Genomic DNA, 26,070 nt, shown 5'->3' with positions numbered 1-26,070 from the left:
GCTAGGCAAGCCACAAACTCTAGTTACGCCATACATATTCGAAATAAAAGCCCCTACACATCCCCGCCCCCCCGCCGCATCCTAAAAGGGTTAAGGATAGATACAACTGCCCACACTACAAAGCGCAAGATGTCAATGAATCTACTGCAACAAAACTAAAAAAGGGGCAAATGCTACCCGGTGAGAAAAAACTGATGGACAAGAACGTAAAATCCTCCCCCCACCAAAAACAGAATATAGCTGTTTTCTCGAATCTATCAAATTTACAAAAAGGACTAAGCGAATCGGAAATGAAAAAAAAAAAAAAAACAATCGTAATTTCGAGGCAGACTTGTGTTTTTGAATTTGAAAAACTTCTATACTTGAGCTGCTGTCCGTGTTGGGGCGTTCGCGTTAGACAGTGTACATATAAAACAAAGTCCAACTTATGAACCCAGTCAAAGACGCCATTTTGCCCCTCCTCATTTATGTCAACGTAAGCCGGTCGTCTATGGAATGCAAGCTGCACTCTTGTCGCTAAAAATTGTCCCATTGAAGCAATTGTCTATCATTTTTATATGATTCACCCACCATTTCAATGAATTTATGGACTTGGGAGGCAAAAAAAATAAAAAAAATAAATGAAACCATGTCAATAAATAGTTGCTATGTACAGGAAAAAAAATGAAGGTGGCGAATGAATGGAATGTTGAACTGGTGAGAAAATATTGCTTCAGAAAAAGGGTTAAAAAAAAATTAACTGGTGGGGGAAAACCCTTAGAAAATAGTGTTTTTGAGGTTAAAAAACTGCCTATGTGTGGTTTTTGTGATCATGGCCCATACGGAGGCAGTGATGCCGCATTTCGTCCTATTTTGCCGTTTGAAAGCCCCGTGGACGCTTTCAATTTAAAAAAAAAAAAAAAAAAAAAATTCGTAAACTTGTGGTTAACAACTCCATGTACTACCGAGAGGATACGAACACCATTTAATTACAAGGCAGACAAGTCCTTTTCAAGAAAAAAAAGTACCATGTGGGATATCGAGAGTTTAAAACGCGTTAGTATCATTCGGAGAGGATGTTAGAGACCGGGGACGAGTTTCCGTTGGATGGGATTAAAAAAAAAAATAAAAAATAAAAAAAGTTCCTTTCCCAAGAACTAAAGAAAAATTCTGCAAAGTAAACCTTCATAAAATCCAATGAAGGCAACAGGATCGTCTACGTTGCTGGTTATTGCTGTGCCTGCTTGCCAAACTGGAGAATGTTTTTTTTTTTTCAGCGTTTTTCATTTTTTTTTTTTTAAAAACCAAAATAAAATTAGTTTCTAGTTTTTCCCAGCAGCACACAAAAGTGTGGGAACACTGCAAAGAATTAGGATCTCGTGTGTGTGCGCGGGGATCTATTCCGAGTCACTGCTGTCTGAACTGGATCCGCTCGAACTGCTGCTGCCGGATTCTGAAGAAGAGCTGCTACTGCTCAGCCGGGATGGACCTCCCGCCGCTCCAGAACCGGTTTTCTCTGCAAAAAAAATAGTAGTTGAGATAAAAGTTTAGATACCGGAATGAACCCTAATCGTAAACCATCCCCTATTTTAGGTGGGATGTTTGCCTCCTACTTCAGAACTAGAAAGGTTGCACCCCACCAAAGCCCTAAAGAGGTTCCAAGTATGGAGTCAATGACTCCTCCCAAGACCACCATGGACAGTTTATTGGTCTGTGATTAGAGAGGAGTCGTCAAAAATCGAAATTCCAGTTTAAAAAATTAAATTTGGTGCCCATACTCTGGCAGGCTACTAGCCAATTAACGTTTCAAAATGGAGCACCTCCCCAACTGGTATGATGGCGACATATTCAGATTTTGACTGAGGAGAGCAAAAACATCCTATTAGCTGTGGTCTGTATCAGACTATGGGTGAGGTTTGGATCCAGTGGCTCTGTACAAAACCATGATGGTTCCTACGAGCGAGAGACAGACCATTTCCCAACCCCTTTTAGAATAAAGGTGGCCATACACGGGCAGATTGTAGCTGCCGATATGGGTCCCTTGGACCGTTTCGGCAGCTTATCGGCCCGTGTAGGAGCAGCAATACAAAGGGCTTTCCACCGACTACCTCAGTTGGTGCCGGTGGAAAGCCATTTAGTCGCTCGTGATAGCAGAGATCTGTTGTGGGTGACTCAACCGTTGCGCAGGTTCTTGCCCTTAGGGTGAAGACACACGGAGCTGCAAGTAGCAGCTACTAAACGCCAGAAAATACCCTGCCATAGACAATATTGTGAATTGCCTTTGCTAAAACATGCACAGACAATGCTGATCATTTACTATTTTACTATTTTAGTAGTCATGACAAGTAGCTGCTACTAGTAGCTCCGTGTGTCTTCACCCTTACGACTTTAAAGGAGAGAAAAGGGGAGGATATTTGCCCCAGGAAACTTTCATTTAATTTTACATTTTTCATAAAAAGCAAAATGCAAATTGTCAATATTTAATATACAGGTATGGGACCTGTTATCCAGAATGCTCAGGACCTGGGGTTTTCCGGATAAGGGATCTTTCCGTAATTTGGATCTCCATAACTTAAGTCTGCTAAAAATCATTTAAATATTGAATAAACCCAATAGGGCTGTTCTGCCCCAATAAGGGGTAATTATATCTTAGTTGGGATCAAGTACAGGTACTGTTTTATTATTACAGAGAAAAGGGAATCATTTAACCATTAAATAAACCCAATAGGGCTGTTCTGCCCCCAATAAGGGGTAATTATATCTTAGTTGGGATCAAGTACAGGTACTGTTTTATTATTACAGAGAAAAGGGAATCATTTAACCATGAAATAAACCCAATAGGGCTGTTCTGCCCCCAATAAGGGGTAATTATATCTTAGTTGGGATCAAGTACAGGTACTGTTTTATTATTACAGAGAAAAGGGAATCATTTAACCATGAAATAAACCCAATAGGGCTGTTCTGCCCCAATAAGGGGTAATTATATCTTAGTTGGGATCAAGTACAGGTACTGTTTTATTATTACAGAGAAAAGGGAATCATTTAACCATTAAATAAACCCAATAGGGCTGTTCTGCCCCAATAAGGGGTAATATCTTAGTTGGGATCAAGTACAGGTACTGTTTTATTATTACAGAGAAAAGGGAATCATTTAACCATGAAATAAACCCAATAGGGCTGTTCTGCCCCAATAAGGGGTAATTATATCTTAGTTGGGATCAAGTACAGGTACTGTTTTATTATTACCGAGAAAAAGGAAATCATTTTTAAAAATTAGAATTAGTTGCTTATAATGGAGTCTATGGGAAACGGGCTTTCCGTAATTTGGAGCTTTCCGGTTAACGGGTTTTCGGATAAGGGATCCCATACCTGTATAATATTTATATATTCTGTTACCTGAACACTACATAGGATTACTTTATTATCTAAAACCTTGAAATATGAAGGCATGGGCAATAAGGTCACTTATCTTCTGTAGTTAATGTTAAGATATAGAAAAGGGGATAAGGACAAGAACCATAGGAGAAATTCTACTATTTTTTAATTCCACATTAATTAATTAAAATCCAATGTTCGGATACAAAGCATATATATGTTTTGTAGAACCTATGACCCATCTGTGATGGTTAGAAGATACTCTTTCATATAAGAGCAGTTTTTGAGCGTTCCCAGAGGCTGCAACTTACTCCCCAATTTCGTACTCTCAAACTTTTTACCTTTTTTCTGAGCTTTCTTGTTATTTAAATGGCCGCTTACGTCCTGGAGTCGCTTCTCCAACTCCCTTTTCTTTTCCTGAGCGAGCTCCTCCTTGGACTTAACCGCTTGTTTTTTCCCAGATGCTGCTGGGAGATTGCAGAGATCAGTGTCAAACAAGGACCAAAATTGGAGAGGAACTAGATATCAACAGCAATTGCTCCAGGCTTTCTGGGCCTTCAGAATATTATCTCTAAAAAAGGACCTCCAATCTCCTTAAACAAGCACCAACGGTAAAAATGAAAACTTGCGCATATATGAAAGGGCATTTTTGGAACGCTCACAGATAGTGATGTTTTTGAACGTCTTGGTAGGACTTGTATGATATTGTTTGTGCCGTTTCTTTATTCAGGGGGGAAAAAAAAAAAAAAAGCCATTTTCCGTCACCATCTACATTACTTTGTGTCGCAGAGCAAATGGAATTTTGTTTCTCCCAGAATGCTGAAGAAAAAGCACACACAACTTCATATGGATACAAGCTCCAAGCGGTATGGCAGCTTTCAGATCAGTTCCTGCTTTGTTTGCACATTGCCCCTTCCAGAAGGCCATATTGTAAAGCCACCACTAGTTCAGCAAAATCGTAAGATATGAATGGAGTTTCCAAAATTCGATAGTACTCTAAACCCAAAAATGGCCAAGTTTTTCCTATTTGTGTAACCCAGGGGTGGCCAATACTTCGATTGCGGTCCACCAGTCTATCCCCAGAGGATTTCTGGTGGACTGCGATGAAGCCGGGGATGCGGAAGTGCGCGAGTGCGTACGTACGCTGTCGTCAGTCGATCGTGGAGGAAAAAAAGTCTGCCAATGCCTGGTCTAACCCAAGTGCTTAGGAAAATCTATGTATAGAAGTTGTTTGCTATGTGGACAAATATCAGTCAGGGGTACTTTTGGGGGGGGGGGGGGGGGGGGGGGGATTATTTACAAACATAGGCACTGACCAACAACTGGTAGTAGGCTGATCAAAGCAAATTTCTGATTGGTGGCACTTGTTTGTTTAGAACAGGGGTGGGCAGACTACGGCCCACGTCCAGCCCGTTGGCCTTCTTAATCCGGCCCACCATCACGTGAGACTTGGGGACTGGGAAACGGCGTAACGCTGGCCCATCCAAGTCAATGTGGCCCCTTAGCCAAAAAGTTTGCCCACCCCTGGTTTAGAACATATGTTTATAATTAAAGTCAGATTTGGGTGGGTATGCAAGTACTAAAATTGTGTGTTTTCACACAAAACAGTGAATTTGTGCAGGGAACATTGGACTGTCCTCTTTCCTGCTCCTAAAGCCCCTTTACTGATGGAGTATTTTGAATCCTAAGCTGGTCGTACACTTTAAGATCTGCTCATTTGGTGAAGTCTTCAAATAACCGATTTTAACATGAGTTTACCAATACCACTCTGAGGATCTGGCTCCAACAGTCAGATCATAAATGGGGGCCTACGGGGTCCTACAGGAACAAGACGACCTTATCATTGCTCTGATGAGGTCCTTCACCTTATGGGATTTTTAAAGCTGCCGATCTTTGAACAGATATTGGCCTGTGTATGGGACCCGATAAGTTGTCTAGGTCTGGAAGAAATGTTAGAAGCTTTTATTGGCCTGTGTATGGCTAGCTTTACTGCCTGTATAGCTGCAGCTGTAATTGGCTTCTAGGCTATTGGCAACAAAAAGATATAGATTGCTGGAGAATATGTTCCCAAGCATCCAACCTTTACTTTCTGGTAAAGTGGGCATACAAGGTACGAACCACTTGTTTGGCAAGGTCTGCAAATGTGCGTATCATCTCCCACTTAAGGTGGACAATATCTGGCTAATTCGATCAAATAAGGGCCAAATGACAACAGTGGGTATATGGGCCGTCGGGCAGAGGACTGAATCAACAAGCCAATGTGGTTCCCGATCCGATGGGAACATTAAACCTGCCAATCAATTTAAACCCAGGTATTGGATGTGTAGGCCTGTCGGGGTTGCCCAGACGCGGGCAGATAAGCTGCCAAATCAGTCTGAAGGAGCCGAACCAGCAGTTGAAGTCGGCCGTGTGTGGGCACCCTAGTAACGTACCGACTGTCAGATAAATACCACTAAGCCAACTTACTTGTCTTTGGACCGAAAGCTTAGGCTAAGATTTAATTTGAACTTTACTCTGCTATAATAAGGATATTAGCTGAGGGGTTCTGTGCCCATAAAGGCACAAGGCTGCAGGCTGAGTTATACAGGGAACTCTGAGTATCACTCATGTATTATAAGGGATAATGTACCCCCTACTGTAAATGATAAGACCATGGTTCTGGAAGGAGCAAATTCAACGACTGGCACAATTAATATTTTTATACTCTTATGTGTTAAAAGGTAACTACTAAATATGCTCCCATATGTTAGAATTATACATGGCACCTTTGGTTTGATCCACTTTCCACACCGACGTAATAAAAAACTACTTACAAAATGGTTTTCTCTGCTTTTTTTGTAAACACGACTTGACGTATCGCTCCAGTTCTCGCAAAGTGGTGGGCTTCAAGGTTTCAAAATCAATTTCTATCTCGTCGGGATTGGAGTCTCTTAAAGAAGGCTCCCGGGATTGTATGATGTGAACTACGCGCCCCAGTTTTTCTCCCGGGAGCCGGTTAATGTCCAAGCTGAGCTGCCTCTTTTCGTCATAAGTCATGGGAAGGCTCTCCTCCTCCTCTTCCGAGTCGTAGGCCGCCGATGGAGGCTGCTTCCCGCCCTTTTTCGGTTGCTTGCTGGAGATTCCCAGGAGCGAGGGAAAGGAAATACACGAAAAGTGAAGCTAGTTGTGTCAGAAACCAGGCACTTGTTGATAGGTACATGAATTAAAAGGAGAGGACGTTGATGTAAGGGATTTATATAGGTATAAACATAATGGTACCTGTTCCCAACGCCTAACTACAACCCATAAACCAATGGAGGCACAGAACTTCAGAAACTCACACTTCATCAAAACGGTTCTTCATGAAAGCCCTATTGGCCTTTATTTTTGATTATGAAAAGCATTGGACCTCAGCTACCTTATTATGGGGATAAGGACTCTCCGAGGAACAGGTCTCTGGTATCCGACTTAAGGTGGCCATACACGGGCCAATTGTAGTTGCCAATATAGGTCCCTTGGACCGATTCGTCAGCTTATTGGCCCGTGTAGGGGAAACAACGACTGGCCTGCCCGATATCGATCGGACAGGTTAAAAAAAATTCAGTCGGATCGGGGACCGCACCGACTGCGCCTATTCCAGTTGTTATAATTTGAACGTTTGGCCCCAGGCGAGCGGATCTTTACGTGTATGGCCACCTTTAGGTGGTGGAGGCATTAGGGATGGACCGCCGTGCAATGAAACAGAAGCAGACCTACCTGTTAGCAGTAGCGTTGGAAGCAGCGGCTATGGTTGTTGCACTTGCCGTTGTACTGCTTGCTTTCTTTGTCGGGGCTTTTTTGGGTGGAACTGGCTTTGCCGGTTGAGCAGCTTTGATCTTTTTTTCTTCCTCCATCTTGACTTTGTGCTTTTCCTTATCCTTCTCTTTGTCTTTCTCCTTGTCCTTTTTCTTCTTCTCTTTTTCCTTCTTTTCTTTCTTCTTCTTTGGTTTGTTGACAGGAGCCTGTGACAATGCAGCCAATTGCTCATGAACGGCTTTTAGCTGGTAGGGGAGGGTTGAAAGGAGCAAAGGTATTAGCAGGCAGTAAGTGAAGGTTAGATATCAGCTAGGTATGCAAGGAAGGCCTGAAAATTCAGGCATGGACCACAGTGGGTCCATGAAGCATTCTTCTCATAACTGGTCTGCAAAGAAGCCTATTATGAACGGATCATTGGCCAAGGAACCAAACCATTCATTAATTCACTAATCATATGCCCCTACAACTTGCTAAGCAATCATGCAAAGATCTGCTTGTTTGGCAACCTCTCCAACTAAACTGGAAGCTATTATCTCTTAGACCGATTCGGCAGCTAATCGGGCCGTGTATGGGCACTACCGACGGGCCTGCCCGACTGATATCTGGCCTCAAATCGGCCAGATCTCGATCGGGCAGGTTAAAAAAATCTAGTCGGATCGAGGACTGCATCAGCTTGTTTTTCCTATACCCGTTGTTATAATTCGATCGTTTGGCCCCAAGGATTCTCCCGATATCGCCCACCCGTAGGTGGGGGATATCGGGAGAAGATCCGCTCACTTGGCGACATCCCCAAGCTAGCGGATCTGAAGGTGTATGGGCACCTTTAGATCAGTGATCTCCAACCAGGGGCTTGCAAGCAACATCCAGACCCTTGGATGTTGCTCCCAGTGGCCTCAAAGCAAGGGCTTATTTTTAAGTTCCTTAATTGGGGGCAAGTAATGGGTGTGTACTGACAAACAGAACCTGTAGGCTGACAGTCCATATAGCGACTACCAAATAACCAAGCACAGCCCTTTATTTGGCACCATAGAACTTTTTTTATGCTTGTATTGCTTCAACTTTTTACATTTGAATGTGGCTTATTTATAGAAAAAAAAAAAAAAGTTTGGGGACTTCTGCTCTAGATGGACAGATGAGTGAAGAGATATTGAAACATAAGAAAGGCTCAATTTACAAGCTACGGTTGGTTTAATCTCACCTGCTCCTGGAGTTCCGCCAACCTGGTGGCCCTCTCCTCCTCAGAATCAGAACTGTCGGAGTCCGAAGAGCTTTCTTCGCTTGTATGGCTGCTCTCTGTGCTTTTACTGACCACTGGGGCGGCCGCCGTAGGAGGAGCTGGAGGATCTAAAGGTTCATCGGGCATCTTTGCAAATCTCATCTCGAAAACATCCTGCCGGGCAGAATCGCACAATAAGGAATTGAAACAAACCTGGCCAAGCCAACACACTCACATAAGAGAAACCTATGACCAACACTGGTCATTACCTGGAGCTTTCTAGCCATGGCTACCACCTCGTGGTCAGGAGGATTATATTTGTAGCAGTTAGAAAACATTAAGCGGATATCAGCTGCAAAAGCCTGTGCATCTGCATATTCCCGGGCGTCCATTTTTCTCTAGGGTGGTTAAAGACAAAAGAAAGGGAAAAAAAAAAAAATAATCACATTAAAAGCTGGGTAGAGGCTAAGAAAGTCTAGATATCCATGTCACCATTGGGTCAGACCGCCAGAAGTAATGTTGGTCAACCCAGCAGCAGGATACAGAGAAGACTTACAAACAGAAGTGAATAGGAGCTGCTACCCATAAACATGCAGATATGGTGCACTGGCATATTCGATTTTCAAGCCTGCCCAGAAGAAAAACTGACCAGTTCCGACGGTACACCCATACCCATACTGATCAAGGTCATTGGGGATCGTTTGATACTTGTATGTGTATGGCTAACGTAGAGGTAGGCATAGCTCAAAGTCTATGAAACAGAGGTGGTGTTCCACTAGTGGGACTAGAACCAGAACTGAGCAGGCCAAGAGAGACTGGATTTAAGGTGGACATACACTGCCGATTGTAGCTGTAGATATGGGTCCCTTGGACCGATTCGGCAGCTAATCGGCCGTGTAGGGGCATGCCCAACTGATATCTGGCCTGAAATCAGGCAGGTTAAAAGATTTAGTCAGATTGGGGACCATATCGGCTCGTTGATGCAGTCCCCGAACAGACTGCGTCCATTGCTCCCGTCATAATGAAGGGCCAAACGATCGAATTAGCCTACATTTGCCCGATATCGCCCACCCGTAGGTGGGGATATCAGGAGAAGATCCACTCGCTTGGCGACCTCACCAAGCGAGCAGATCTTAACGTGTATGGGCACCTTTACTCTATTATCTTCGGCATGCTTTGCCCCAGGGAAGAGAGCCTTTGTTCTGTGCCAACACAACCAGGTGTAATAGAACAGCACTCTAGCCTTAATGGGTATATATGAACATTTGCTGTGGTCATCAATGGAGCAGGTCAGAGAGGCTTCATCTTATTGTACCCTAAGGATTAAATTTCACAAGGCCTAAAATGGTAGCATCTGCAAGTCTAGACTGTTGTTTTAATTGGCTTTGAGCTTTTTAGTTTGGCCCATGTGATGGTGTATTGGTTGGATTTGGTAATGAATATCCGCTCAACATACTAGTAAAGCTGTTCATACACGTACCGATAAAATCTTTTTGAACTGTGTAGGCTCCGAATTATCATCCTGATTATTTTCCTACCATGTCGATCAGTCGTTTAGTTTATCAGCAAGGTTAGAAAATTTTGGTCGGATAACAAAAAAATCTGTGCGTGTATTGTGTATCTGACAATATCCTTGGGGGACCTATAATGGAAGTCACTTTTGTATGATTGGCGTTTGCCAACTATTTCATGTTCAGAACATCCTCCGACAATTTCAGTCCGAATGTTAGTTTCAGATCAAATCATTGCAATGTATGACCGATATCCGAACGTATGTCGTAAGAAGACTAAAATCTGAATGCGTATGGCCACCTTAAGTCTCCCGGTAATTCATGGACTCGACTATGTGAGTAGATAGGTCAGTGTGGGTGTGTGGGTGCTGGGTTTACTTGGAAGGGTTGAATTTGATGGACTCTGGTCTTTGTTCAACCCTATGTAACTATGTACTAACTATGTAACCTCAGCATTTGATTGGTAAAGCAGAACGGTGATAATGGAAAGTGAGGCATTATCATCACAGGATGATGGGCGCTCAGATAGGAAGCACTATGCTGTAACACAAGCAGGGCACATACACATGTAGTAGGGTACAGCTGATTTCATACAAGGAGAAAAGGAGCAAGAGTAGACCTACTTTAACCGAACTGAGGTCCATTGGGTGCTTGATGATATCATGGTAGTCATGCAGTTCCAAGGCTTCTGCATCCACCGGTTTGTAGAAGGGCCAGGCGTAGGCAGCATGTTTCTTGGAAAGCATCTCTTTCAAGATGCTATCACAGTATTTAAGATGTTCGTTAAGTTTGCCCTTTTTTCCTGCATGCTGGGGGACCTCCCCGTCTTCCAAGTCCTTTTTTGGTGGCTTAATGGGACGGCCACCGCTTTCCCGCCGATTCGAAACCTTTGCCAGCTTGGCATCGGAGACGGAGACGGAAACAGGAACGGGAATGGGGGACTCACTACGGCTGGCCGTGATCGCTGAAGTAGTGGGGGTGGTGGTGTCGGCTTTTCGTTTCACTCCTTTCCTCTGAATTGATGGGGGGGGGGGGGGGGAAAGAGATAAATGGTGAGTGACCTGAAGAAGGGGATTTTGACAGCTTTTAGCCTTACTAAAGAGGGCGTGGGGGCCAAATTATGGGTTCCAACCCATCAGTTAAGATCACCGCAGTTAAAAAGAGCTTTACCTCGGTTCACTATGACCTACCTTTACGACTGGAGCTGCTGGAGGTACCACAGGAACCATCTGAGAAGCAGCAGCTGGTGCCGACGGCTGGGTGGAGGCTGGGGCGACATTTGCCGTTATGGTTGGCACAGGAGTGGCGGCGATGACTGGGGTCTGAGAAGCCACGGGGGCCACATTAGTATGGGGTATGGATGGGCTCACACTAGACACTGCCGATGCTTGCGTCGCTCCTGAAGAATGGAAAAGATATACTGGAAGTTAATCTTAGAAAAAGAGTTGTGACTTCGACCGTGGTTTTCTAAGAGTTTGCACTAGGGATTCACCGAATCCCCTTATTTTAGGGAGAAGTAAAGGGACTTGGACCGATTCGGCAGCTAATCGGCCCGTGTATGGGAACTCATGACGGGCCTGCCCGACCGATATCTGGCCTGAAATCGGCCAGATCTCGATTGGGCAGGTTAGAAAATCTAGTCGGATCGGGGACCGCATTGGCTTGTTGATGTGGTCCCCGGACCGACTTTGCCTATACCCATCATTATAACTCGATCGTTTGGCGCCAGGGCCAAACGATCGAATTAGCCTGGATTCTCCCGATATCACCCACCTGTCGATGTCGCCAAGCGAGCGGATCTGCCCATGTATGGGCACCTTAAGAGCTAAAGAACTGTACTCAAACCATACGGTGGAACATTTTTAACTTGGGTGCCTCCCTAATTTACACTAGAGGTTTCATTTCTGAAATGTAAACTACTATCTGGTTGCTGGGATTCTACCGACCCTACCAACCATCTAACCTGGTCATTTCACCTAAATGCCGGGTCTGTAAAGTGCAGTTTATGTGCCTTGTTGTGAGTATTAACAAAACAGCCCAGAACCTTCCTTTTTTGCCCCACTTAGCCAGACAGGTGCTGAGCGGTCAGTTTATTTTTTTTTTATACCCACACCCATCCTTTCCTACTGGGAATAGGAAGAAAAAAAAATTCAAAGTCAGTAGAAATACATGGTTAGTAATAGGGATGCACCGAATCCAGTTTTTCGGGTTTGGCCAAACCTCCGAATCCACCGTAAGGGATTCAGCCGAATACTGAACCGGGTTAAAGGGTTCAGTAGGAAGGGTTAAAAAGTCATGTAATTCTTAGGATCCATATTAGGTTCAGCGAGGACCGTGGATTCGTCTGAATGTGCATCCCTAGTTAGGAATAACTCTAAAGGTGGCCATACACCTTCAGATCCGCTCGCTTGGCGAGGTCGCCAAGCGAGCGGATCTTCTCCCGATATCCCCACCTACGGGTGGGCGACATCGGGAGAATCCAGGCTAATTCGATCGTTTGGCCCTGGGGCCAAATGATCGAATTATAACGACGAGTATAGGCAAAGTCTAGATTTTTTAACCTGCCCGATCGATATCTGTCCGATTTCAGGCCAGATATCGGTCGGGCAGGCCCGTCGGTAGTGCCCATACACGGCCCGATTAGCTGTTGAATCGGTCTAAGGGACTGATATCGGCAGCTAGAATCAGCCCGTGTATAGGAACCTTAAGCCAGGGGTGGCCAGACTTTTTTCATCCGCGATCGACCGGACCGATGCAGAATGCGGAAGTGCGGTGTGAATGTGTACGTACGCGACAGCACTTCCGCATCCCCGGGCTTCATTGCAGTCCAACAGAAATCCACAGGAGATCGACTGGTGGACCGCGATCGACGTATTAACCACCCCTGCTCTAAACGTTCTCAGCTATGCAAAAAAAAAAACCCCACCTTTGTATCGCTCCCGGCGTGGTTCTGCCGGAGGTTCAGTCCGTCTCGTGGAGACACGTTCAACTTCTACAGGCTTTGGGGCAGGGGCGGGGGCAGGGGCCGGGGCCGGGGGTGGCGTTGGTTTTTCTACAGGCGTCTCGGCTTCTCTAACAACTGGAGACATAAGGCGATGCATTATAATACTTGAATTTTATATATCGGAAGAGTAAACATATATTTAAGAAAAGAGATAATACTGTAGAAATAAGAGAAAGGATACTTACCTGGTGCTTGGGGGGTCGCTGTGGGAGGTTTCCGGCCTTTGCCTTTTGGGGCGGGGGGTAGTAATTCCACCTCTTCCTGAGGCATCTGTGCTACCTTCTGCAGGAAGATCTTCTCCAACGCTTGTGCCATTAAAACAATGTCATCGGTAGACTGGAACAGAATATTATTTATACCTAAGTTGTGTTTTAAAAGCAATATACATCCTAATTCTCAAACTGACAGTAGGGGGAGCAACTTCATCGTGAACTGTAGCCTTTGTAGCCTGTTATAAGCCCATACATCACAAAGTTTCTAAACTCGATGTATCATTTACAAAAATATCTAGTTGGGGCAGCCATTAAAGCAAGAGACTTACCTTATTATAGATGTAACAGTTTGTAAACATGGTATTGAAATCCTGCATGCACTCATTAGCACTCCAGTAGTAGTTGTTTTCCAGCCTCTTCTTTATTGTCCCCATGTCCATTGGGTTCTTAATAATCTTGTGATAGTCCTGCACAATGGAAGGGAAGGGGACGTAAAATCAAATAGATGTTAATCAATAGTTTTTATAAGCACTCACCCCAAATCCCCCCTAACTGGCCTTCAGGCTGGGCCCCCTTAGCCCATAACAAGGTTACAGATATATAGAAACATTGGGGTAACAGTCACCCCGCTATAGTTCCAGGGGTACCCAGGGCACAAATAAGCACTCACCCCAAATCCCCCCCTAACTGGCCTTCAGGCTGGGCCCCCTTAGCCCATAACAAGGTTACAGATATATAGAAACATTGGGGTAACAGTCACCCCGCTATAGTTCCAGGGGTACCCAGGGCACAAATAAGCACTCACCCCAAATCCCCCCCTAACTGGCCTTCAGGCTGGGCCCCCTTAGCCCATAACAAGGTTACAGATATATAGAAACATTGGGGTAACAGTCACCCTGCTATAGTTCCAGGGGTACCCAGGGCACAAATAAGCCCAAATCCCCCCCTAACTGGCCTAGCACGTTAGAGCGTTACTTACAGGGAGGTTCAGCTTCACACAGTCGACTGGTTGGTAGAACGGCCAGGCAAACTGGTGCTTCCAAAGAGTCTTTACCACTACATTCTGCATGTACTGCAATTGGTTGGTTTTCCGGCCCGGTTTATTAGAGTTGGTGACTTCAGGAGCAGGCAGGTTGGAAGGCCCTTGTGGAGCCTGCGCTCCTGCAGTCACAGTAGACATCTCGTTGTTCGCTCTAGCACTTCCTTTCGCGACAGCTGAGCAACACAATCTCTTCCTTTATGGTCCCCAAATGGGAAAGACATCCCATTTCAGGAGTCTGACCATAAAGCCTAGTAGATAATAAAAAGGTGATAGAAACCAATCAGAATCTGGCATGGGGGGGGGGGGGGAATATGCACAGTTTTTATTTAAATAGTAACAGACTTTCTAATCCATGTGGCCCTAAACTAAGGGTTGTTCGCTTTCCAGTAAACCAGATGAACCTATGGTAGGTCAGGTTTGGCCCGCCATATTGGCTTTAACAAATCCAAACATGTTGCATGTTAAATAATATTACACAAGACTTTTTAAATAAGAAAACTTACACTTCCAGAGTCAGGAGTCAACCATCTTGGTCTGTGGCATCACCGCCGGCATAGGGAAAAAAGATCAGAGGGGGCAGATTTCTGTCGGCAAATCTTTTTAGATTCTTGAGCAACAGCACAAGGGATACTCCTCCTTGGGACTGTAATAGAGAAGATAAAAACATAATAAATAAAACATACACAATAATTAATGTCCCACTTTATCAGATTTTAATCAAGTGGTTGTCCATCTTTAGGGTTCATTTTCGGCCAGAGTTGCCCTGTCAAAATCATAGATAAATTAGGACGAGGCACAGCTATATCAGTAGGTTCTAATGAAATTCCAGAGAAGTGTTCACCTGAAATCTCACATTGACCCTAACAGGCTTCCATACTGGCCCCCAAACCCCTGCTCTCCCATTGAGGGCAACAGTTGAGGTCCACCATGTTCTAAACAATCTTGAGGGCACCAGATTGACCCATAGTCCGTCATTAGCTAAGGCACAGCCCAGAGCAACCAGACTTGCTTGGGAGTGGACCTTCTTATAGATAGTAGACTAGCCCAATCAATGGTTTTTCCCGACTCCCAGAACCACAGAATTCAGCTACCAGTGGGTTTTGAGAGTTCCACTTCAACACAACACTAATATCACATCTTGCCCTACTATATCTGGTATCTACTACTCTTCCTACCACCACTGCAGTACCCATACACGGGCCAATCCGCTCGCTTGGCGATGTCACCAAGCGAGCGGATCTTCTCCTGATATCCCCCACCTACGGAAGGGCGATATCAGGAGAATCCAGGCTAATTTGATAGTTTGGCCCTGGGGCCAAATGATCGAATTATAACAATGGGTATAGGAAAAGTCTGTCCGGGGACCACATCAACGAGCTGATGTGGTACCTGATCTGACTAGATTTTTTAACCTGCCCAATCGATATCTCCCCGATTTCAGGCCAGATACTGGTCGGGCAGGCCCGTCGTTTGTGCCCCTACACGGGCCGATTAGATGCTGAATCGGTCTAAGGGACCCATATCGGCAGCTAGAATCGGCCTGTGTATGGGGACCTTTAGACCAGTGGCTCCTATCTGCACCCCAATAAGAACAAATTCTGTGAGCCCCCATGCTTCCCAGTTATAAGACTGGAAACACTGGGCTCCTAATCAAGATAAATTCAGGAGGGTTTTATTAGAAAACCATTTAGGAACTTGCCGCCGTGTATAACCCACACTGCCGGGGCACAGGCCTTCTATTACTCACATGTGAATCATACACACAAGGCTGAAGGCACGGAAAATTGCTGGGCTTGTACTGTAATTAGGGCCACACAGCGGGACTCAAACGTGTGCATATGGATGGAGATTTGGGGCGAGCGAGGAGTTGGAGAAGGCATTTACACGCCAAGTCTCTGCATCTGGTTGCACTATATAATCAGCCTTAGATACAATGACATGGTGTGTGGTGGGAATGCTCGGTGTCGGGATGAGCCCCTGGGTGCAGAATATTATATATTGGTTTTAAAATTCTGAATTATTTGATTAAAATGGAGTCTACGGGAGACAAGCTTTCCGTAATTTGGAGCTTTCTGGATAATGGGTTTCCAGATAAGGGAATACATACATACGTGACAGGTAGATAGACGATATAGAGGAGAATAAGTACTGAAATAGCAGGTGATTTTATTGCCAATCCATTACCAGCTCTGTAATATATAATTACTACTAATACCATAGAAAGAAAATTAAAAAAATGAAACACTATGTAGTATAAAATTCCCAACACCAGGTTATTTAGTAATTAACTCACATTCATATTACATTGCAGACAATGGAAACCAAATCAAAATGCTCAACATGATTTCTAACACAAGCAATGGGTGGTGGGGCCTCAATGACGGATATTGGACACTGGGCACCCCATAAGCAGGGGTGCGGTTTTGAGGGGGGGTGATTAAGGGTTGAGGTTGTTGAGAAAACTCACAAAGAGGCCGCAACCCTGTTTCCATTCTTAACCTATAGGAAGTTACCAGTTATCTAACTGGATTAGACATCACAAGGCACTGGGACCAGTTATTGACTGGGTTTAAATAGGATTAGGGTAGAGGTGTGGCCCACTCAATTCCTTGGGAGATATCTGGATGGAATTCCTTATCCAAACACTCCCAAGTCTGACTTAATACTTTCCCAGGGCAAGCAGCATAGCTAGGAACCTTTTTAGGACCCACCTAATCCCTCAGATTGTCAAGATTCTCCTTAGGGTGAAGACACACGGAGCTACTTAGTAGCAGCTACTTCTCATGGCTACTAAAAGCCAGAAAATCACCTGCCATAGACAATACTGAGAATTGTAAAACACACGTAGAGACAATTATCGGTAAATGATCAGCATTGTCTATTTCTGTAGCCATTACAAGTTGCTGCTACTAGTAGCCCAGTGTGTCTTCACCCTTAGATTCCCCTTTGCAGCTTCATCCATTAGTTCTCAGATATTCAGGGTGGAACAAACACCCAGCGCTGATCCATCACTGTAGTTACAATCGGAGTTGCAAAAAGGACTAAACGAAGTTGAGAACGTACCATTCCGTACCATTGTGTGACCTCAGTACCCAAGTCAACTAGATTCCAATACAACACTGCCAATGAGCTTTTGCTTCTTATCAAGCAACCCTCCATAGACTGGGAACTAAATCTCTAATTATCCAATGAAATGTAATGCTTTTTAATTATGGGGACAACCATTCCTGGACATTCCAACATCTAACCCAAGGGGACGTTGACCATCCCATCGCTGAAATAGGAGTCCCTACTCTTCTGGGAAGGTTCCTTAGATGTTGTTGGGAGTTCAGCCATTAGTGAGGTTGAGCACTGATGATGGGGAGCAGGTCTGGCTCATGGTTAGGGTTCCAATTGACCCAATAGGGGTTCACTTAAGATGAGGTCAGGGCCCTGTACAGTCAGGTTCCTCCCATCTCGGCAAACCCATTCTGTAGGACCTGGCTTTGTGCATGGGGGCATTATTGTGCTGAAACAGGAAAGGGTCGTCCCCAAACTGTCCCACAAAGTAGGCAGTATGGAATGGTCAGGACGGTCATTGTACACTATTCACTGAACCCACAGGGCCCTAGCCAAAACCATGGAAAAAAAGCCCCAAAACATTATTCCTCCTCCACTAAAACTTTAGTCTTCAGACAGATAATCTCCAAACCCAGTCTTGTCTACCAGACCGTTCTAGATTCCAATGGCAGCAACCTTTCCACCACTCCAGCCGACACTTGGAAGCACGGATGTTAAGGTGGCCATACACGTTGAGATCCCTGGGGCCAAACGATCTAATTTGTTTGGGGACCACATAAACGAGCCGATGCGTTCCCCGATCAGACGGAATCATTTAACCTGCCCGATTGATATCTGGCCAATTTCAGGCCAGATATCGGTTGGGCATGGCCGTCGTTTCTGCCCCTACATGGGCCGATAAGCTACAATCGGCCCGTGTATGGCCACCTTTAGGCCTGTGTGCAGCAATTTGCCCATGCCGGTTCTCCGCCTAAAGATAGGCCGTTGTAGTAGAGGATAATTTTAGGTTGTGTGCAATTTAAAAACACAAAGATGCGTCTTTGAAGTCTACGTAGTAGATCTATAGGATATATTTTTAGCCATGACAAAGGGGCACACCTGCAGGGGCAGGAAATAAGCCCCTACATCAAAAGAGTAGAATATTTTGTTCTCCTCAGAAGGTTTCAGCTTGATGAAGAAAAGGTTGAAGACTGATCTCCAGTAGGAGCTTACTTTAGCCGTCTCCTGAGCCTAGAGATGATCCTGGACCATTGTGGGGCAGATTGGCCATACTACAAGCTTAGGCCACAGCTAAGCTCCCATAAGTAGCAATAAATTCATCTTTTTATGCTTTTACAGAAATGAAGGATATCGGAACAAGGTACCCATTTTGAAACTAGAACAACTGCAACTTCACCAGTTCAGGAACAAAAAGCACCCCCCCCCCACCCCTACATCAAGAGAGTAGAATACTGCGTTCTCCTCAGAAGGTTTCAGCTTGAGGTAAAAGAAAAAAAGTCTGAAGACCGATCTCCAGTAGGAGCTTACTTTAGCCGTCTCCCGAGCCTAGAGATGATTATGGACCATTGTGGGGCAGATTGGCCATAGCTAAGCTCCCATAAGTAACAGTAAATTCATCTTTTTATAGAAATGAAGGATATCTGAAACAAGTGCTGAACAAGGTACCTATTTTACAACTAGAACAATTGCAACTTCACCATTTCAGAAAACAAAAAGCACCCCCACCCCTACATCAAGAGAGTAGAATACTCGGTTCTCCTCAAGAACAAGAAAAGGTTGAAGACTGATCTCCAGTAGGAGCTTACTTTAGCAGTCTCCTGTTCTTGGGTAAACTGGAGCCTAGAGATAATTCTGGACCATTGTGGGGCAGATAGGCCATACTACAAGCTCAGGTCACAGCTAAGCTCCCATAAAAAGCAATAAATTCATCTTTTTATGCTTTTACAGAATATCGGAAACAGGTGCTGAACAAGGTACCCATTTTGCAACTTCACCAGTTCAGAAACACAAAGCACCCCCACCCCGTCCTCTATAAAGTGCCGACCCATCAGTCCAGCGTGCTTAACATTCAATGGCAGTGACGTAACCGCGTCCACGGCTTTTGTGGGAGTCCCTACTCTTTCTGCTCCATGGAACCTGCAGACTGCTGAGTCAGAGAAAATCAGCCAAGCCAGCACCGGGGCGAGCCATTCCACCGGCTAGGAACAACAGGCTTTTCATCGACACAGACCTGGTGTCTTCCTTAATCCTTTATATAGAAGTCTGACATAAGCAGGGTCTCCATAAGCAATAAAGGCCAAGCAAAGATAAAAACCATTTCCCACCGTTAATCCAGCAATCGGACGGGGCCACAGTGCGGAAAACAGAAGGAGCTTTGATACGATTTCATCTCCTTTCCAAAATAAAAGCCATTTGTAGCAGATCAGCCTCCCTGCCAGAACAAGAGTAAAGGTGGCCATACACGGGCCGATTGTAGCTGCCGATATTGGTCCCTTGGACCGATTTGGCATCTTATCGTCCCGTGTATGGGCAGGACGACCAATATCTGGCCTGAAATTGGGTAGATATCGATCGGGCTGGTTAATAGATTCAGTCGGAACGGGGACCTCATTGGCTCGTTGATGCGGCCCCCGAACCGACTGCCCCATTGCCGCCAATATAATTCAATTGTTTGGCCCCAGGGTCAAACGACTGAATTAGCCTAAATTCCCCCGATATTGCCCACCCGTAGGTGGGGATATTAGGAGAAGATCCACTCGCTTGGCGACCTCGCCAAGCGAGCAGATCTTCACGTGTATGGCCACCTTAAGATCTTCATGATCGCAGGTAGCCAAGAAGTTGCTTGAAGAGGCCAAAATGTTCTTGGGCCGCTGGGCAGCATATATACAACTGATACACAGGCCACTAGTAGGAGTCGGCTGAGCAACAATGCTTCGTATGTTTGCAGAATTCCCATTTAACACTATCAACATGTTGGAGTATTTGATTTCTGAAGGGCTTTTGCCAAGGTGACACAAGGAGAAACACCCAGTGGAGCTCACATAAACAGCAAAGTAAATGGCAAACAGGTATGCGACCCAACTATCCTTCTGTGTCTGCCCCCTGTTTCCATACAACACATTCTGTGAAGGTTGGACAGTCGCAAAAGGTCCAAGAAAGCATTTAGCAGTGACCCCCAACCAGTGGCTCAGGGGGCAACCTGTTGTTCCCAGTGGCCCCACCAAGTAGGTGCCATTTTTACATTTCTGGCTTGGAGGCAAATTTTTGGAAGCCCAGAGACACAGTTTTACTCCAAACAGAGCCTCCAGAAGGCCAGCAGTCCCCATGGGGCTACCAAATAGCCAATCACAGCCATTATTTGCCATCCCCAAAAGATTTTTTTACACCAACACTTTTTACATCCCCCCCCAATTCAAAAACGATGGGGATCCCCGCCATATAGAATAAACCGAAGCCCTACTTTTATTCTTCACCGATCTACTTTAGTGCTATTTCTTTGCATTCCCAATGTCCCGACCTTTCATAGCCGTCTTTTAGCTGCAAAGGATGCTGGGAGATTTTTAACACATAAGAAGCCACTACTTTGTACTAGAGACTGTGAGACTAGAGACAGGAGTGCTACTTTGCACCATGGAACTTAAATCTCCGGGTTTGGCTTGTCTCATTGCTCAGCTTGATGGTATTCTGGGTTCTTTGGTTACTGCTAGGGCTGGTTGGGTGCATTGGTCTCTAACGGAAGCCATACATGTTAAGATTCGCTCGTTTGGCGAGATCGCCAAGCGAGCGGATCTTCACCCGATATCCCCACCTACGGGTGGACGATATTGGGGAGTGTCTAGGCTAATTTGATTGTTTGGCCCTGGGGCCAAACAATCGAATTATATTGGGGGCAATCTGTTCTGGGACGAGCCGATGCGGTCCCCAGTCCGACTGAATTTTCTAACCTGGCCAATCGATATCTGCCCAATTTCAGGCCAGATATCGGTCGGGCAGGCCCCTCGTTTGTGCCCCTACACGGGCCGATATGCTGCCAAAACGGTCCAAGGGACCCATAGACAGCTACAATCGGCCCGTGTAGGGGCACCTCAAGTCTTGTCCCACCCATGGAATGAGTATTTTGGTGGGGGAGTGACCAGCGTGATGTCACCTGTGACATTCTGAGCTACTCACTAGTATGAGAGTTGCCTAAACAAAAACGATCAATTCAGAAAACCTACGGGAATGTAATTTGGTAGCCTAGAAGGCATCTGCCCAGGGAAACCATGTTGACCAGGCTTCAGTCAATGCTCTACTGCGGGGCACTCACCTGCGGGACGTTACCGGGGGCATCTCGCCTGCTTGGATACAGTGTCGGACTGGGCCGCCGGGACACCGGGAAAATACCCAGTGGGCCCCAGCGGCCCAGACCCGATCCTATTGCCACTTCCTCTGGCCTCCAATGTCCCCCACGACGCGTTTCACATACGCGCGTTCAGGGGAGGACGTTGGACAGGGGCCCCTGCGGCGTGCGGGACCTGGAAGAGGCACCTTCAAAAAAGTAGTAATAGTAGTAATAAATACCATTTGTATATGCTGAAATCCAGCTGCAAAACAGTTCTATTCTTTCTGCATCATTTGAAATCCTGGCAGGGGAGGAGGGACTAAATACGGATGTTACATATTGCAACAACTCCTCCACAGCTTACAGCTTTCTCTACAGCTTAAGCTTACTTTTCAAAAAGTTGTGTTTGGGTGGATCTCCCCCTTTAATTGCAGAAAGTCTGTCCTTGGTGGGTCACAACCAAAAGCCATATACCCAGTTTGAACCAATAGTAGATTTGTTTTTTAACTTTGGAATTCCATCATAGCAAATACCCTGTCATTGTATATTAATACATGTATAGGACCCGTTATCCAGAATGCTCGGGACCAAGGGTATTCCGGATAAGGGGTCTTTCCGTAATTTGGATCTCCATACCTTTTGTCTGCTAAAAAAATCAATAAACCATTAATTAAACCCAATAGAATTGTTTTGCACCCAATAAGGGGTAATTATATCTTAGTTGGGATCAAGTACAGGTACTGTTTTATTATTACAGAGAAAAGGGAATCATTTAACCATTAAATAAACCCAATAGGGCTGTTCTGCCCCCAATAAGGGGTAATTATATCTTAGTTGGGATCAAGTACAGGTACTGTTTTATTATTACAGAGAAAAGGGAATCATTTAACCATGAAATAAACCCAATAGGGCTGTTCTGCCCCAATAAGGGGTAATTATATCTTAGTTGGGATCAAGTACAGGTACTGTTTTATTATTACAGAGAAAAGGGAATCATTTAACCATGAAATAAACCCAATAGGGCTGTTCTGCCCCAATAAGGGGTAATTATATCTTAGTTGGGATCAAGTACAGGTACTGTTTTATTATTACAGAGAAAAGGGAATCAGTTTTAAAATTATGAATTATTTGATTAAAATGGAGTCTATGGGAGACATGCTTTCCGTAATTCGGAGCTTTCTGGATAATGGGTTTCCTGATAAGGAATCCCATACCTGTATATCAACTCTATCCCAATTCCCTATGAGGGGCCCTGCACTGAGCACTATGGCCAGGTTGTCTGTTTGGAGTACGTACGGTACAGGCCTAATTACAGGGGGGGGGGGGGGGCTAAACACAACAAGTTACCCCAATAGACACCTGTCTGTCTGTGGCGCATTCCCCAAACTACAAGAGAAGCAACAGATGTGATTAACCTTATACTCCCCAAAGGACCGCTCTGATGAGATTATACAGAAGGGCACACCTGAGACACCTCCACCTGTATATTAGGGATATTTTTACCTGTATACCTTGAAATCAGTCTCCGGGGGGAGCCCTGCTTACCAGCACGGTTATCCAAACCTGAACCAGCTACTTGCCCCCCTTCCCCAGCAGCCACAAACACCCAGATTTTAGCCCCCACCCAACCCACAGACACGGGTCCCACGTCCCTAGGCAGCAGGTAGGTAAGAAAAATTTGATATTTTGAAAGCCCCCCCTACCTCTAATCTCTCAAACAGATTAGATTGTAAGCTCTATGGGCAGGGAAATGCTGCAGGAAACCAACACAGTGATTGAATGATGAATGGAAGGGTGTCAAAGTATGAAAATCAGCTTGAAGAACAGACCATAACCTCCACTATTAGCCAATAAGTCAGAAATAGGACTCCTGCACAGCAAGAACATTTTCATGGTAGACATTTAATGGGGTACTTTAACTTTAAAATTAACTTTTAGGTCTCCAATTTGGAATTTCAGCAACTACCTGGTTGCTAAGGTTCAAATGACCCTAGCAACCAGGCAGAAAGGAATATGAATAGGGGCCTAAATAGAAAGATAAAGAATAAAAAGTAACAATAATACTGGAGCCTCACAGAGCAATAGTTTTTTTTGGCTGCCGGGGTCAGCGACCCCCATTTGAAAGCTGCAAAGAGTCAGAAGAATTCAAAAACTATAAAAGTTAAACAATGAAGACCAATTGAAAAGTTGCTAAGAATATACACATATAACATACTAAGACAGCAGAAAGTTATTATTCTTATAAATTCCAACAATAACATACTAAAAGTTAACCTAAAGCTGAACCACCCCTTTTTAAAGACTGGCCTATTTCAATTGGTCTTCATTTTGTATAGTTTTTAAAGTTATTCGACTTCTTCTGACTCTTCCCAGCTTTCAAATGGAGGGGTCACTGACCCCGGCAACCAAAAACCTATTACTCTTTTAATGTTATTCTTACTTTATACTCCTTATCTTTCTATTTAGGCCTCTCCTCTATCCATATTCCTGTCTCTCTTTCAAACCACGGCCCGGTTGCTCGGTAAAACTGGACCCTAGCAACCCAGACAGCTGCTGAAATTCCAAACTGGGGAGCTGCTGAACAAAAAAGCTAGTTATAGGCTACCTTTATAGCCAATCACAGCCCTTATTTGGCACCTCCATGAACTTTTATGGTGCTTGTGCTGCTCCCCAAGTCTTTTTCCAATTGACCCCCCCCCCCCCCAATGCACTTTATAATGGGCAAAGTACTCTTGACCTGCTTGTTCTACACTTAGGAACTATACTTCCCAGCATTCTTAGCAATACAACCTCCAACTGAGGATGCTGAAAGACTGTAATACATGGTGGTGGCACCTTTGCCATTATGGTTACACTGAATAAGGAATATGTGCTGCTCCCCAAGTCTTTTTACAATTGACCCCCCCCCCCAATGCACTTTATAATGGGCAAACTACTCTTGACCTGCTTGTTCTACACTTAGAAACTATACTTCCCAGCATTCTTAGCAAGACAACCAATGCTGGACGACTAATACATGGTGGTGGCACCTTTGTCATTACTGTAAACGAGTCCAGGAACTATTACACTGAATAGGGAATATGTTATTAAACTACAGGTAAAAAATATCAACACTTTAGCAGAGTGGGGGCTATAATTAAACGCATGGACCCCCATAACCAGTAACAGTGTATATAATTCAGTCATAACACACCTGATGTACAGTATCAAATAGTAATAATCAACACCGCCGTTGCCCAACAAGCCATAATAAACAGAAGAGGCAATAATAACATCCTTTCGCTTTAACTTGCCCTTTAAACGCAAAAGATCTCAATGTCGCAAGTCATTGGCCCAAAGGAAACAATCAAGGTGAGACATTTCTACAGGTAACATTATAATCGTATAGCAGAGCCGTCCTACAGCCTGACACCATGCAATTATTAATTATTATTATTATTATGATGATGATGATGCAGGGAACAGTCCCAGCCATGACAGATTAAAGAGTTAACCCTTTCAGGTTATACAGAGGCACATAATAGAGAGTAAATGCCTTTCTGTGAGTGATGATGATGATGATGAAGTAGAAGCCCAGACTGAAAGACATAGGGGGGGGGACACAGGCCCATAGCCCACCAAGTTATTATATTGGAACGGTCCAATGTAAACAAGCAGCAGGGGGGTGCTGAGGGCCATACCATATACATTCAATGCTAGTATAACATAGGAAGGAACCATACAGACAATGCAGGGGGGGGGGGTAAGTGTGTGCGGGGAATCATGTCTGGTGGTCCCCCCTCACTCCTCAGCTGCCCCTCCTCTAATTCTCTCCTTCAAAAGATGGCGGGCAGGGGAAGAAGCGTCCCCTTGTGCTGGGAAGCCTGCTCTCCCCTTTCCCTCCCCCCAGTAACCAGGCCCGAGTTGTGGAGGGAGAGAAAGAGCAGTGCTGCCCCCTCCCGCTCCCCGCATGGTACAGCCCGGCTCCCACACTCCCAGCTACGGGGATACAATGTAGCGAGTGCCCAGCTGGCTTTGTTACATTGTCACGGCGCCGCGGTGGCTTCCCTCCCGCCCGTTCCCTGTGCCTCAGAGCCCCGGCCAGTAGAACACCCCTAGCCCCAGATAAGAGGAATAGGAAATGGATTACTTGTTCCCCCCGGCGGCTCCCGGAACGTTTGCCGTACGCTGCCTCCAGTTGCTCTTCTTTTTATCCCCAGCCAAGCAGCATAATAGAGGAGTTCCAACTGTGCGGCGCGCATGCGCCTACCACGTACGGGGCTTCTGGGATTTGTAGTCTTCGCGCACGTAGGCGTCCACGCAATAGACGTCTTAGGGGACTACAAGTCCCGGCACCGCCCACTCCCCTCCCCTCCCAAGGCTGGAGCGGCAGGGAGAAAGAGAGAGCCGAGCCTGGGGGGAGATTCCACGGCCGAGGGGGGAGTAGGTGACCTTTGATTTCAGGTTAAGGCGCGGTACCATGGGCTTCTGGCTCCGGGGGTGTAGAATTATAGCAAAACAAGGCAGGGATAGGGGGTTAATAGGGTTCGGAGGGGAATGTGGAGATGGAAGGCTCCAGAGCTCCCCCCCTGCCTGT

At 45.3% G+C, this 26,070-nt stretch overlaps 1 protein-coding gene across 3 annotated transcripts; it reads right to left on the bottom strand.

The window, feature by feature from the left end:
- On the bottom strand, positions 1 to 25,749 carry brd3 (bromodomain containing 3). 3 transcript variants are annotated; one of them, XM_012968544.3, is made up of 14 exons: positions 25,624 to 25,749; positions 14,617 to 14,756; positions 14,051 to 14,361; positions 13,401 to 13,538; positions 13,045 to 13,195; positions 12,782 to 12,934; positions 11,046 to 11,254; positions 10,479 to 10,868; positions 8,614 to 8,742; positions 8,327 to 8,518; positions 7,090 to 7,373; positions 6,168 to 6,466; positions 3,696 to 3,821; positions 1 to 1,495 (listed from the first exon to the last, which is right to left on the bottom strand). In XM_012968544.3, the coding sequence occupies exons 3-14, from the start codon at positions 14,249 to 14,251 to the stop codon at positions 1,377 to 1,379; spliced, it is 2,391 nt and encodes a 796-aa protein (XP_012823998.1). In that variant the 5' UTR covers positions 14,252 to 14,361; positions 14,617 to 14,756; positions 25,624 to 25,749; the 3' UTR covers positions 1 to 1,376. The 3 variants fall into 3 exon arrangements, with proteins under 3 accessions (XP_012823998.1, XP_031746364.1, NP_001243832.1); NM_001256903.1 differs by having other exon boundaries at positions 1,266 to 1,495; positions 3,696 to 3,818; positions 25,624 to 25,732; XM_031890504.1 differs by lacking the exon at positions 3,696 to 3,821.
- Between the last annotated feature and the right edge of the window lie 321 nt (positions 25,750 to 26,070).

This window comes from Xenopus tropicalis, chromosome 8 (genome assembly GCF_000004195.4).
Source record: "Xenopus tropicalis strain Nigerian chromosome 8, UCB_Xtro_10.0, whole genome shotgun sequence".
Classification (NCBI taxonomy): Eukaryota; Metazoa; Chordata; class Amphibia; order Anura; family Pipidae; genus Xenopus; species Xenopus tropicalis.
Note: the sequence above shows the minus strand (reverse complement) of the source record. Positions and strands in the feature narration are given on the sequence as shown.